The 15,647-nt window shown below is 40.9% G+C and overlaps 1 protein-coding gene across 8 annotated transcripts in view; it reads right to left on the bottom strand.

The window, feature by feature from the left end:
* Nucleotides 1-15,647, bottom strand: part of COL5A3 (collagen type V alpha 3 chain) — a 135,833-nt gene that overhangs the window by 37,417 nt on the left and 82,769 nt on the right. For all 8 annotated transcript variants that reach the window (XR_014491372.1, XM_083353980.1, XM_083353979.1 and 5 more), the window contains 10 exons: nucleotides 14,411-14,464; nucleotides 14,069-14,113; nucleotides 13,409-13,462; nucleotides 10,694-10,738; nucleotides 8,575-8,628; nucleotides 2,790-2,897; nucleotides 2,448-2,501; nucleotides 2,042-2,095; nucleotides 960-1,004; nucleotides 161-214 (listed from right to left, as the gene is read on the bottom strand). Coding sequence is in view for 7 of the 8 variants with exons in the window: in XM_083353980.1 (XP_083210106.1) it covers nucleotides 161-214; nucleotides 960-1,004; nucleotides 2,042-2,095; nucleotides 2,448-2,501; nucleotides 2,790-2,897; nucleotides 8,575-8,628; nucleotides 10,694-10,738; nucleotides 13,409-13,462; nucleotides 14,069-14,113; nucleotides 14,411-14,464 (567 nt within the window). In the remaining variant the exon portion in view is untranslated. The remainder of the gene's footprint in view (nucleotides 1-160; nucleotides 215-959; nucleotides 1,005-2,041; nucleotides 2,096-2,447; nucleotides 2,502-2,789; nucleotides 2,898-8,574; nucleotides 8,629-10,693; nucleotides 10,739-13,408; nucleotides 13,463-14,068; nucleotides 14,114-14,410; nucleotides 14,465-15,647) is intronic.

Consider the following 15,647-nt stretch of genomic DNA (forward strand, 5'->3'; position numbering starts at 1 on the left):
TAACGCATAATGACCACTTGAGTTCTAATTCAGTTATATAATTTTGTCACAAAGTGATTAAGGATCAAGACAGACTGGCCACAGCTGATTACACAAATATCCTACGCTGCACATGGAGAAATGTACAAGGCCATATACATCGTACAGCAAACAGGCATACCTTTGGTCCTGGTTTCCCTGTAGATCCTGGCAAACCACGTTCACCAGGAATACCCTAGAATGGGAAAGGATTATCAGTTTCAGACTGGTATTTGTAAACTGAAATCTGGTACTGAACCAGGCTTCCTAGATCCCAGAAAAGAAATGGATTACTATTAGTATATAGGTTAGTTACATATTTTTATGACAGGTAGAGGAGGTGCAACAAAAAGCACCTGTTATCTTTTCCAAATAGGTGAAATTTAAAGTGATACTTCTCCCATCCTTCAGATACATAAATATGGGCAGTCTTAACAACTATGATTTTTAACTGAGTCAAACACATATCACTTTACAGAATTAAGGTGATGGTCCTCCTCCTTGCCTGTCACGTAAACCGTTAATATCTTGCTATTATCAGAAGCCATTCCCCCAATTCACAGAAAGCAGTTTCCTCATAATGGGTTTCCAGAAAATATAAGAGCTCCTTTGCTCTATTCAAAGCCAAGAGCAACATTGCAAACATTTGATAGGACCTCTGAAAGACAGAAAAGAAGCTGCGGATCTCAGGGCTACTCACTGTCATATAAGGTATATGGTGGCCCTCGAGTGCTGAACTTTCATTAACATCCCTTTTTCACTGTCTCAATATTCTCATCAGGATGTTTGCATCCTTGTAATTTGTTCTTCAGTGAAGGGATGTGGGGAGAGGCCCTTTTCTAGCCAGCATATATATTGGTTTTTTGTTGATAAACATTAAAAAAGTTCTATGGAGAGACTTGGGGACTTTATAAGCATCTACTAACTAGATGAATGCTCACCAGAGGACCACGTTGTCCAGTCTGTCCTGCCTGGCCAGCTTTTCCCTTGAAAAGAAGGAAAACAGAAAAGGAGGCTAAGATGGACTTCAATAGCCCAGCCCAGCCCAGCCCACCCCCCCCCACACACACAGACAGAGTTATCAGGCTTAAATGGGAGATTACAAAAAGATCCCAGGTGTCACCTTATCTCACATGTCACCTCTAGTTTGGACTTTAATGTGCATCACTGTCCATTAACAGAAGAAGCAAAATGTATATCTAAACTTGAAATGTACAATAGAAATGCTAAGTACTGTTATAAACATATCTGCCAAATACTAAACATTTGGACACTTAAACTATAAACTTCAATTAAAGTTGCCTAAAATTAAGGCAAGTTTCTATTTTATATCCCTTGGTTATGATTGCTAGCAATTGTCCTAAATAGCACTTGTCCTAACAGGTGTGTTATGAGATTTAAAAAAAAAACAATACAAAACTGGATTATTATTTCAGATCTAAACTAGAAAGTCACGTTCAATGGGAATATTTGAAAGTAGAGAACCATTTCTCTCAGATTCATTTCAGTGAAAACAGCTGGTAATTGGGTAATCCTGCTTCTCAGACTCTGCTCCCTTGCTGTGATCCATGCTGAAGTGTGAGCATTAGCAAATAAAAGCACTGCTGTAGCAAATAAAATGAATCAATAAAATGTGTCAAGGGATAGAGGACAAACAGTCCTCCAAATCCTGATGCAGTTACTTTTTGTAAGTGAAAGCAAGATCCAGGCTGCAATGCAGTTCCATCTGCTCCTTTCTGGACAAGGAAAGAACTCAAGTTTGCCCACTAGTGCTCTTGACAATTGCTCCTCATGAAGAGACTGCAAAATAGTCTCGGAGAGATGAGGGAATAACCGTTTTGCTTAAACGGCAGTTGGCACCTTCAAAAAAGGGTTTGCATACTTCCTTTTCCAATGCAGTCCCTTTTGTTGAATCTCATCTCTTCCCATATCCTCTCCCATCTTTGTAGTCTGCAAAAAAAAAACAAACCCCTCATGGTTTCTTTCAAGGGGTATTTCCTGTTTCTCTCCCGGTTTGACTCACTCGTTTGCCTTTTTCTCCAATGAGGCCTAGGGGCCCTGGGAATCCAGTCGAACCCTGTGGAAAAATAACCCAATCTGAGAGCAGGGCAATACAAAGGTAAAGGTAAAGGTTCCCCCACACATGCGTGCTAGTCGTTTCCGACTCTAGAGGCCGGTGCTCATCTCCGTTTCAAAGCCGAAGAGCCAGCGCTTGTCCGAGGACGTCTCCGTGGTCATGTGGCCGGCATGACTAGACGCCAAAGGCGCACGGAACGCTGTTACCTTCCCACCGGAGTGGTCCCTATTTTTCTACTTGCATTTTTACGTGCTTTTGAACTGCTAGTTTGGCAGAAGCTGGGATGAGTAACAGGGCAGTATAGATTGGGACAAAATTTCTTCCTTTACTTCAGCTCTTCCCTCCTGCTTACCTTGGGTCCTTGGCGGCCAGGATAGCCTGGCAGCCCTGGCACCCCCAATTTGCCCTGCAGAAAAAAAAGGAGATGATCAGAGCCTACATCTGCCCAGGAATGAAATTAAACAATCTCTTGTGAGTGGAGAAAGAATTAAATTCCTGCTGCAATTAATCAGTGGGACCACAACACAGTAATAGAGCAAAGGCCCCGGATACACAGCCTCTTGATTTTTTTCTTTCTTCTTTTATGATCAGGTGATAATGAGGAAGACCTCTGCCTGATACTCTGAGAGCGGTTGAATGCCAGGGTGACCACTAAGGGGACAGACAAACGGCTTCTTATGTTCCAAAAGCTCACCTTCTCACCAGTCAGGCCAGGAGGACCTGCTTCCCCATTGGGTCCCACCTGTCCTTTCAGCCCTTCAGGGCCATCCTCACCACGTATGCCCAGTGGGCCGGCCGCACCCTGTTGAAAGAGTTAAAAGAATTGTGCCAATCAGGGCTATAAAATTCTAGTTTCAAAACATGTTCTCAGTACTTCAGAGACACTCATGTAGTGTGATAGCAGTCATTTCTGAGAATGATACAATGGAGTGTATACCTAGCTGCTGAAACTAATCCAAACTGCACTTTTGTTCTAAGGGAGAAATGTATGATTTTATCCACAATTTCAGATGGGGGAGAGAGGGAAATGAATCCCAGGCTGTCTGAGATTTTACTCTCTCTCTCTCTCTCTCTCTCTCTCTCTCTCTCTCTCTCTCTCTCTCTCTCTCTCTCTCTCTGTGTGTGTGTGTGTGTGTGTGTGTGTTTAGTGTGTATGTACAGGGGTCTTAGAGAGAGGAAAATAAAGGTACTTTAGAGCAAAGTTCTACCAGTGCATGGTAATGAACACGAACAAGGCTATATATAAAGAATTTAGTCTCACAAAGGAGTTTGCAGGGAAACACCAATGAATGGCCTACCCATTATTTTTGCTTATTTGATATATATAAATTTTATTAATTATTATAATTAAAAAGACTAACACAAACTAAGAAAACTAAAAAAATAAAATGGAAAGGAAAAATAGTAAAGAAAAAATAGAATATAGTAAAGACAAAGACAAATATATAAAGAAGCAACTTCCACCTTCATCCCAATGAGTATGAACAATTTTAGTAACTTACCACTATTTCTCTAAATACAAAAAAGAAAGATCTCTTCTTCCCATATCTCATCTCATTTATAATAACATATCCTTACAGCCTCATTGTTCAATCCTGATCAGTAAAAGTCCATTCAGGGTTACCAGAGATAACAACATATATATTTTGATCAAAGAAACCTTTGGTATTCCTGCCTCTTACTTTTAACAATATTAATATTTAATCCCTTAATTATATCCTCAGGTTTGATTTCTTGTCATTTTTTTCTTTGTCCCTTCTCACAAAATTTTTCAAAGCTTTAACAAGTCTCCTTTGTGAATTCTATATGGGAAAGTTATCCAAGTCATTCTTTTGGTTTGTTCTTTTTATACACCTCTTAAGTATTAAGACATCAACTGGTTGCATTTGTATATCCTGTGTAGCATCATTTTCCATATCATTCTTGTAGCCTGTCATTTTTAAATCCACCTTCATATCAGTCTCACTCTTGTCTGGTTAAATAGCTTCCTCTTCCACATAGTTTTTTAAACACAAGCTATTTATAATTGGCAGAGACTGTTAAAATTATATTTTTGGTCCATTGTTCACAGATATCCTCTAATATTAAAGTATTGATCCATGCTGTATTAGTCAAATTTAAGTGTTCTTCTCCTTTAATTATACTATAATCTTCAGTTCACTCGGGTTTCCTTTAGTGTCCAACCTTCACAGTCCCATCCTATCATATTTTTAAAGAATTCAGAACGAAAGCATTTTCCCATGGGGAGGATTTTTATAATTAATTCCAAAATTTTATTTCCGATCCATCTGGATCCCAGTCCATTTATATCTAACTTTACTGAATCAAAGTTCTAATCGCCATTTTGCTTTTTAACTTCAAATGAAAAAAAAGTTTAAGATTCTTAAACTAGTATTTAAAACTTCTTTCACTAACAGTTAAAGGAAACCCACTCTGTACTATAAAATTTGTCATTCTGAAGGTTCCTAGTAGCTCCTTTTTAGCGTAAATAAGTTACATCACAAGGGAAAAATTATTAGAAGATGGCATAGAGCTAGAATGGTGGGCATAGCTGCAAATACAATCACGATACAGAAAAGATAAAAAAGGACCCAGGATAAAATTAGAATGCACAGAATGAGATAAAATTCTATTAGGAACAGAAGATAAAATGATAAAAAAGATATATCAATATTTATTAGAGCAAGACATGCTAGAACAAGTAAAAGACACAATGCTAATTTGGAGCAAAAATTTTGGCTATAGTATCGATCTAGATCAGGGGTGTCAAACTGCCGGCCCACGGGCCGGAGCGTCACGGAGAAACCGCGCCCATCCCATTGCCGGCAATGGGAAAAAGTTCCGATACATCTCGCGACGTCACGTGACGTCGCGAGTTTGACATGTCTGATCTAGATAATTGGCAATTATTATGGGATAGGAACAGGAGGCTAACATTAGCCACCACTTATAAAGAAAATCTATATAAGATGTTTTACAGATGGTATCTCCCCCGCACAAGACGAGCAAAAATGGATAAAAAAAACTTCTTCGATATGTTGGAAATGTAGAAAACTGTCAGGGACCTACTATCACATGTGGGTGTGCCCAAAAGCTCAAGAATTTTGGCATCAGATAAAAAATTGGCTGGAAGAGATATTGTCACAAAAAATCGAATTAAAACCAGAAACTTTTTTTTATTAGGGATTACTAAGGATAAATTCAGTAAAGGATCTTTATATTTAGTACTGCACACTCTAACTGCAGCAAAATTAGCCCATGCTCAGAAATGGAAGGGAAAAGGAAACCCCCCCCCATTGAAGAAGAAGTAATAAATAAAATCCTATCCTGCGCCGAAATGGATAGGTTAACATTAGACCTTAAGAACAAAACTGAAACAGACTATTACGAAATTTGGAATGAAGTGAATAAATGGCTAGAGTTAAGGAGGAAGGCTGGGACAAATGTTGATTGATAAGTCGATAGCTTAGAAATCTTTACACCAGTATTCTCTATAAGATAGAATTGAAAGTTATTTAACTATAATCAGTGCTTTTTTTGTAAAAGAAAAAGGTGCCGGAACTCACACATGTCATACAACCCGCCTTGCCTACCCTACAAGGTTCCATCCAAAAAAGGTGCCGGAACTCCGTTCTGAGCGTTCTATGAGAAAAAAAGCCCTGACTATAATGTACTCGATCAAAAGAATATTTACTAGAGAGTTCACAGATTCTATATGTATATTTTGCTATATTGTAAAGAGACTTTTTTTTAACAAGGTAATACCAGGGCTTTTTTTCTCATAGAACGCTCAGAACGGAGTTCCGGCACCTTTTTTTGCATGGAACCTTGTAGGGTAGGCAAGGCGGGTTGTATGACATGTGTGAGTTCCGGCACCTTTTTCTTTTACAAAAAAAGCACTGGGTAATACTAATAGTATTGTTTAAGCCAGGGAAGTTGTATCATGTCCACTGTGTTTTCTGTGTTTTTAACTGTATATTCAATAAAATTTTGAAAAAAAAAGGAAAAAAAGAAATACAGTAAAAAAAAAGGAAAGAAAGGCTATATTACGGCTATGAGCTTGATGAAATATTCTCTCAAGCCCCAGCTGCTCAACTCACAAGCCAACTGCAAATACCTCAGCTCCTACAGTCTACTGACAAGAAGCACCTGTCCAGAGTGCAGATGGATGATCTCACAATCTCTCCTGTTTCTGGAGAAATTGTGCTGGCCACCATTTGCCCATCTCTCTCTACTGAACGCCACCCCTACTCCTTCAGAGACATCTGCTTTGCCACGAATCCTCCCTGGAAGTCCCATCAATTTTTTTTTCCCATGATTATTTTATCTCCTTATAACTGGTCTCTGAAACAACTCCAACTCAAAGGAAAGAGGTCTGATTCTGCTGGGGGTGAACAGTTAATTTGTGTAAGGCTGAGCTACACTCTACAGCGATCTCCTTCTATAAATGCTCCCCTCCCACCATTTACCAAATTTAAATTTGGGGGGGGGGGGAAACACAGTTGTGAAAGTAATGTACAGTTTAAAAGAACATTATTGAACTGGTAATTTTATTTGATGTCCATAGCGGATCTAAAGATACAGTTCATTTTAAAAAAAAGTCAATGGAGATTCTGCAGATTGCTACAAAATGTAGGTAAGGTGACTGTGTGATCTTTGTTTTTCTGGAAATTTGGACCATGCCATATACATCCAAGTCATTTCTTAGGACCTCCCTGACCTTCAGCAGCAGCAGATACCAATGCATGCCAGTAAAAACAATTTATATATAATCTAGACACACTCCATGGCATCCACAGAGATCATTATATCGAATGCCAGGATGGAGAATCTTTGTCTTGTGCTACAAAAATTTTCCAAAAAGCAAAATTCCTTCTGGATTTCTAAAATTGGGATGATTCTTCCCTGAATCTTAGCCTCTTAGCTTCTTCACCCAAAACCCAGCTATGATAAGCCTTTTGTGCTTAGGAAGTTGTGGGATTTGGTCAAGATAGCAGAGCTTTGATCCTATGTTATGTTATCATGTGATGTCAGAAAGGCGATCCTTCTTCTACTTGAATATCAAAACCCTGTCCTTGTTCTAAAAATGGCATGAGCAATTATTTTTAATAGGTAGAGGCTTTAATTTTTTCATGGGATTGAAATTTACATTGGGTTCTAATTTTAAAGAGGATTTTTATAAAATAATATATCATTGACATTTGTCACCAGAGAAATTGTATAGAATGCATAAAGCTACTTTGAATCTTTGTTGAAAATGGGAACATCATGAAAGGACATTTTATGGTGGATGTGTAAAAAGAGTCAAAAAGATGTTGCCTACGTGTATTAATTCAGAAAATTTTAAAGATTAAAGCAACATTGAAATGAGAAGCTTTTCTTTGAGATTAATGGACAGGCAACTTAGAAAAAAGTCATGGAAATTTTGTTTCCTATATGACAAATGTAGCGAGACTATTGTATGCTCAAAAGTGAAAATATCCGAAACTACCAACAACATAGGAATATTCAGTTGATGAAGATGGTGGAGCCTGCAAATACTGTATACCTAGATTAGCTTATTTGATTAGAGAAAAGAAAACATCTGCATTTATGGCTGACTTGGAAGCCCCTTACAGACTTTTTGCATGATACAGAAAAAAATGATTCGTGGTTTTTGTGATTAGAAAATAACTTGGTGATTGTTGTGATGCAGGGTCAGCCTGTGGGTTCGGCAGTTGGGTCGGACGACTCAGAGGAGGAGGAGGAGGGGGGTGTTGAAGACCTTGCTGAGGGGATTGGACAGCTTGATGAGAGCCCTCACCCAGGCCCCTCCCATCTGGTCACGACGCAGACCCAGCTGTGTGAGCCTGACAGCGTGGATGAAGATGACCCACAGCTGGCCCTGTTCAAGGACGCCCGACGCAGGAGGCAGTCAATCAGGAGTAAACAGAGGAAGGCAATGGGGCTCCTCGGAAGGAGGCAGAGAGAAGCCACGCCCTGAACTGTATTTAAGGGGGAATGCGTGGGAGGGCTGGTTTGCTGAAGGCAACAGCTTGAAAAGCTCCTGTTTCTTGGTTCGTGTCTTGTTCTATTTGTTTTTGTAGCAATAAATTTGGCAGGCGTAATTCCAGCCTCTTGCCTTCTTGTAAAAGGGGTTGTCCCTGCCTTTTCTGCAGGGCCGGTAGCAGGCTGGTACAGAACAGTGATATTAAAAAGAGAATTTTTCTTTGTGTGAACATATGAGTAAGGGATAATTATATAATCATACTTGTATTTTTTGCAAAAGAACTGGGAGGGTTCTATTTCTTTTTACCTTTTATTTTTGTACTTTTGTCTTTTTTCCTTTTTCTTTACTTTGTACTGGTTTTTGTTGGTTTATCTTCTATTTAAAGCTGTTAATAAAATCTACTATCAATGCTAACAAGTAAGGAATGAATTTCTAAAGCAGTGGTAGTTAACATATTTCATACTGGGAATATTGGAAAGAATATGCTCACCCAATCACCTTTGGGCCCCATATCACCTTTGAAGCCAGGGAATCCATCTTCACCCTAGGAACCCATGAAAGGTCAAAACATGAGAATAATAAAAATGTCAATCTTATTTTAATGCTGAAATATAAAGGAAGAATCATACGCTTTAATGGTGTGCAAAATTCATTTTACTTCATATCTACATTTGTAACTTTTGCCCCCTCTAAAAAAAGAACATAAATATTTCTAAAGACAGGAACAGTTGTCTAATGGACTTGCTAGTTAAAATGACTCTGCCTGAATCTGTAATTATATTCTCTTGTCAATCTGTCAGTTATACCCTGCTGTCTGAATATAAGGATTTCAAACTATAAAGCAGTAATTTGTTAGTCAGAACTTCAAACACAATACTGAAAAGAAATCTTTCAAAACCAGATATCAACATACTGAATTATATTAGGAAAGGAGATTCTAAAATTTGGATGAATTTCAAATCTGGACAATATTTTAACTCTGCTATAAAACATTATCCAGGTCATCTGCAGGACTTGGGTTTGGCTAGTCTAAAGAAAAGAACAAATAGGGGAGACGTGATAGCAGTATTCCAGTACTTGAGGGGCTGCCACAAAAAAGAGGGGGTCACATTATTCACCAAAGCACCAGAGGGCAGGACAAGAAACAATGGTTGGAAACTGAATAAAGAGAGAAGCAACCTGGAATTAAGGAGAAACTTCCTGACAGTGAGGACAATTAACCAGTAGAACAGCTTCCCTCCAGAAATCATGGATGCTCCATCACTGGAGATTTTTAAGAGGCTAAATAGTCACTTGTCTGAGATGATATAGTTCTCCTGGTTGAGCAAGGGGTTGGACTAGAAGACCTCCAAGGTCCCTTCCAGATTCTATTCTATTCTATTCTATTCTATTCTATTCTATTCTATTCTATTCTATTCTATTCTATTCTATTCTATTCTATTCTATTCTATTCTATTCTATTCTATTCTATTCTATTCCATTCCATTCTATTCTATTCTATTCTAATCATCTCTAGCTGATAACCAGAATATTTTCCTGCTCCTTTGAGGTATGTATGTATGTATGTATGTGTGAAAGTTCGTTCTCCGAGTTTGTGGGTTGGTTTCCAAATGTTTTGTTACCAGGCTAAGTACCACTGCCAACCAATCAAACGTCACGATCCCAAATCCTTAATCTCTACCCGCACCAACACCAAGCAACACCAGTTTGATTAGAGCAGCACTATAATCATCAACCACACTACCACCTGCCATGCTCGTGAGTTCATCAAAGCCTGGCACTCCACAAGCAATTCCATCAACAGACACATCGACCTACAGCCAGCCTACGAATCCCTCAGAATCCAAATCAACTGCACAGCCAGCCAGAGACAGCACTGACCCTCAACCAACCCACCCAAGCCCCCTCCTCAGCAGCAGTTCACCTCCCAATGACCCTTACCTGAGGTAACCTCCCCATCACAAGACCCATCACAAGCCTCCCACTGATGACTCATACTTGAGCTATTACAATACCCTCACTTGACACACCCAAACCTGAAGCCCTTATAAACAGAACACTGACACTGACATCCCCTAAATGCTGCTGAAGATGTTACCTAGCCTGGTAACGAAACATTCAGAAACCAACCCACAAGCTTGGAGAATGAACATTCACCCTCATCCTACACCTGAGTTACAGATATTGGCCTGTATTGTATTGTATTGCATTGCATCGCATCGCATCGCATCACATTGCATCGTCTCGCATCGTATCAAGGTGTGTAGGTGAATTGATCCTAACAAAGTTACTGTATTACCCAATTCTAAATTTTAATTTGTTGCAATCTAGAAACTAGCATAAAAATTCAAAAGAACTACTTTTCAAGGCTTTATACCCAGATGGAACCTCAACATTCAGATCAAGTGCATGCCACAATTTCTGCATTGGAAGAAGGTCAAAAGATGTAATACCTGTTCCGCTTACTCCAGTTAAATGTTCATGATCTGTTCTAGAATAGCATGTTAGCAACACAGAGAAAGCTGGAGCAGTGAAATGCTCTCTTAAATTTGATGAAATCTGTGGAACCCTTTCTCTGATATTACCTTGTACTCTCCTCAGAGACATACCTTCTCACCTTTGCTGCCTTTGAGGCCCCTTATTCCAAAGGCCCCCTATGGAAAAGGAAAACAATGATAAGGTACTTTTTTAATAGAAACCAACTTTAAACATTTATTTTTATATAGAAGCCTTGATTATAGGCAGGATGCTACATGCTGTGAATGGCTACACACAAAAAGGCAGGTCCAAGCAGTGACTATTAAATTCTGAAGGTTGACAGTCCAGTTCTTTGCTGTGAAGAAAAGCATTCAACTTTTAGGACAAGGCAAGCTTTGACTGCATGGCTGCAGCCATCATCTGACTTTTAGATCACCTCCTTTGGATGTTCTTGCCTCTGCTTGGCTTCTACTAGAAGTTGCTTACATAAGTCATCCATTAGCATAGGGTTGTATATCATTCTACAACTCAAACCTTGGCTGGCTGAGCAATGCCATTGAGATTCTGTTTCAAGGTCTGGCAGTTGGGGAGGTCTGGATGGAGGAGAACAGGCTCAAACCAAACTTTAGCCAGACCAAGTGACTGTGGATTTTACCTGGATCATGAGAGTATCCATCTTTGGTTCTGGATGGGATTGCACTAGCTCAAATAGGGTTCGTGCTCAGTTTAGGGGCCCTACTAGACTCACGGCTGGTATGATAAGTGTGCTGCCACCACGTGGCTGGGTGGAGAAATCACAGTGTGGGCAGTCAGACCCTCCTACTATATTTATTTATTTTTTTTATTTTAATCCCATTTATATCCCGCCCTTCTCCGAAGACTCAGGGCGGCTTACAAGCTTAGCAGTATGATGTATTTCCTTTCCCCTCCCCTTTCTGGGATGGACTTCCTCCTCCCTCTTCCCTAGTGAGCCATGCTTCATTAGCAGAAAACATGGCGTCCCAATATGCAGACCCTGGGAGCATTATCATCTTCTAACCTTGGAGACACCTCGGGAATATCTTGGAAATACTGTACAACGTCATCTGAATTGCAATAAAGGTATTTCTATATAAAAGGTGTTTCTACGAGTTTAAACTATCTGAAGAGACCTGTTAAAGTTAATTATATCTAGTCTTACAAGAGATTAATTAAAGCACATCGTCGTTCCAGAATAGTTAGAAGATGATAATGCTCCCAGGGTCTGCATATTGGGACGCCATGTTTTCTGCTAATGAAGCATGGCTCACTAGGGAAGAGGGAGGTGGAAGTCCATCCCAGAAAGGGGAGGGGAAAGGAAATACATCATATAGTAGGAGGGTCTGACTGCCCACATTGTGATTTCTCCACCCAGCCACGTGGTGGCAGCACAATAAGCGCATTCCAAAGGTGCTTTTTTCAAAAGGCAACTGGACTTGGTTTTTCCCTAAAGACATTTTACTTCTCATCCAAGAAGCGTCTTCAGTTCAAGCTTTTTGGATGAGAAGCAAAACATCTTTAAGGAAAAAACAAAGTCCAGTTGCCTTTTGAAAAAAGCACCTTTGGAACAACCATGACCTGGATGACTGAGAATCTCCATAGACATTTATGTTAAGAGTAGGTAGCAACCCTGGCTTGGAGGGTTTTTGCATGAATTCATCTTGTGCAGCAATTATGTCCATTTCTGAATCAGGGGACTCTATTCACAGCGATTTATACTTTGATCATCTCATGTACGGACTACTGTGATACTGTATATCTACATGCAGCTGCCCTTGAAAACCACTCAAAAAATGCAAATGCATAAGTAGTTATGAGCACACCTCAGTGCACCTATGTAACATCACAAGTATAATATTTGCAAGCTACGTTGGTTACCAGTAGTCTTCCGGGTTCAATGCAAGATGCTGGTTGTTATCTACAAACTCCTTAGTGAAACAGAGTCTGTGGGACTGTCTGTCTTCAATTCTTTCCCCCTCTCTGATAATATCTGACAGAATGGTGTATGTGTTGGGGTTCTAGGTCCCATGGAGCTCCAGGTCCTCTCATTTAACTAGTATCCTCTCTAGCAGGACCCAGGAGACATCCTTTCTCTGTCACTATGCCTATGGAACACCATCCCCTTGAGACCAGGTGGCCTGCTGACCCCCCCCCCCCTTCTTTTCAGATACTTTCCAAATGCCTGTTTTTCTTCCCCTGGGACAGAATTGAAAGATCTTGATTGTTTCTTTGTTTGACATAACCTCTGGTGCAACGTATTTTACTATATTTTACTGTATTCTTGTTGTCGTTGTTATTTGCTGGTTCTAATTGTGTACTCCACCCTGGCCATGTCAACTGGGTAGCCATGTATATTGATTTCATGAATATATATAGAGAGAACATATATATACATAGATATGTATCCTCCTACTGACAGGAGTGAGGGGGAGCCTGTGGTCTAAAGGTTAACACAGCTGCCTAACATGCAAGCTGCCCAGGTTCGAATCCCAGAGGGGTAAGACTAGCATATGAGAGCTAAAGAGCTTGGAATAGCTATATTAGTCTCCCTTGAACTTTTTGTCAGCCACAATTTTGAATTTACAGTGCTCACAGGAGTGACGTCTGCCTGCAAAAGATGCTCCTAGACTGGAGCGAAACGCAGAACAGGAGGGCTTTAGATTTGGTAGACCGGGTGCTCCACCAACACACACACACACACACACACACACACACACACAGAGAGAGAGAGAGAGAGAGAGAGAGAGAGAGAGAGAGAGAGAGAGAGAGAGAGAGAGAGAGAGAGAGAGAGAGAGAGAGAGAGATGACGAAAAGAGGTATCTCTTTACCTTGACTCCTCGTGGACCTGGATAACCAACAGGTCCTGCTGCACCAGATGGACCCTGAAGGAGAAAAAAATATAAAACAGGTCTGCCAGGCAGCCTCCCTTCCCACCCTTGCTGCAATCTTAAAAGTCCCTAAATCCACCTGTTTCTGAAGATTTGGATTTTGTTTTGCATTGGGAAGAAGATGAGAGGCTGGGGGGAAAAACCCTCTCTTTTCTAGAGTATCTATTTTAGATGCCTCTATAGTAAGCTTTATAGGGACGCGGTGGCTCAGTGGGTTAGGACGCTGAGCTTGTCGATCAGAAGGTCGGCAGTTTGGCGGGTCGAATCCCGAGTGCCGCGTAACAGAGTGAGCGCCTGTTACTCGTCCCAGCTTCTGCCAACCTAGCAGTTCGAAAGCACGTAAAAATGCAAGTAGAAAAATAGGGACCACTCCGGTGGGAAGGTAACAGCGTTCCGTGCGCCATTGGCATCTAGTCATGCCGGCCACATGACCACGGAGATGTCCTCAGACAAGATCTGGCTCTTCGGCTTTGAAACGGAGATGAGCACCGGCCCCTAGAGTCGGAAACGACTAGCACGCGTGTGCGGGGGAACCTTTACCTTTACCTATAGCAAGCTTTAATTCTCCTATCAGATGCTGGCTTTTTTCTTTGTTTTTACCTGAGCTCCTTTCTCTCCAGCTGGCCCTTCTCTTCCAGGATGCCCCTGAAAAGCAATAGAAGAGACAGTCTTGTGAAGTCACTGTATTATGAACGCTTGCTTAAGGGTACTTCACCACAATGAAGCAGTTCCACTGGGAAAGCATACTGGGTCAATAGAAAAAGAAGAGAAGGCACGGAGGAGCTAAGTTTTCTTCTGGGCCTAATGTAGTACTCCGAGTGTAGATCTCTACGCGTTTACATCATTCGCCTCTTCTCAGATATTAGCGCTATCGCAAAAGAAGAAAACTGCCCTGGTTTCGAGCACCATGTTCATGAAGATTTTAATAATGTTGGCATTTACCAGAGGTCCATCCATTCCAGCCAGTCCTGGTATTCCTGGTTTTCCTGGTAGACCCTGTGGAAAAAAAAATGCGGAGAGATGATCAGAAAGCTGGGCAGGACAATCTGAATTGTGACAATGGATTGAGTGATATAGTTCTATCTGTTCTCACATCTCCTATCAAATAAATACATGACTAAGGATCCGCTGACTTGAGTAGGAATGCAGATTGGGAGCCATTGGCAGATTTCTGAGGAATTTGTACCAGATTTAAGCTGGGCATCTTCTTCCAAACTACAGAAACAAAATCAGCAACAAAATATAATCCTCTCCCGCCATATATTATACGGCTGAAATAAAAGAAATCTTGGAGGATCATTAGGTGAGATTGCTACAAAATCACACTGAACTGGGTGATTAAAACAAATTTCTCTGCACAAGTCTTTTGCATTAGATCCCAGTGGTAGAACTCTGATGCCCGCTGCTACAACTATCCTGAAAATTGGGATTTTCAGCCTAGTTCTAATTCTTCCACTCAGTGTTCTGTACCAGCCTGCTACCGGCCCTGCAGAAAAGGCAACCCCTTTACAAACAGCAAGAGGCTGGAATTACGTCTGCCAAATTTATTACTACAAAAAACAAACAAGACACGAACCAAGATACAGGAGCTTTGAAACACTATCTGAGCGGTTGCCTTCAGCAAACCAGCCCTCCCCACACATTCCCTTTATTTAATTTAATTTAATTTATTAATATTTCTATACCGCCCTTCTCCCGGGGGACTCAGGGCGGTGTACAGGGCAAGAATAAAACACAGAAATTTACAAAAACTAAAAGATAATTAAATACATGCCCGATTAAAATACAATTGATACATAGTAAAAAACCCCAATAAAAATAATAAAAAACCCCACCAATCCCCCCTCAGGCCAGGCCGGCTTGCTCGAACAAGTATGTTTTCAGATCGCGGCAAAAGGAGCGCAGATCGGGCGCCCCGGAGCTCAACCAGTAACTGGTTCCATAGCTCCGGGGCGCCCACAGAGAAGGATCTCCCCCTGGGGGCCACCAGTCGGCATTCTCTGACCGGTGGCACCCGAGGAGGCCCTCTCTGTGGGAACGCACAGGGCGCAGGGAGCTTGATGCCGGCAGCAGATGTTCCCTGAGGTACTCCGGCCCCATGCCATGGAGGGCTTTGAACACCATTACTAGCACCTTGAATCTCACCCGGAAGACAACTGGCAGCCAATGCAGCTCACGG

This window comes from Vipera ursinii (assembly GCF_947247035.1).
Source record: "Vipera ursinii genome assembly, chromosome: 2".
NCBI classification, from domain to species: domain Eukaryota; kingdom Metazoa; phylum Chordata; class Lepidosauria; order Squamata; family Viperidae; genus Vipera; species Vipera ursinii.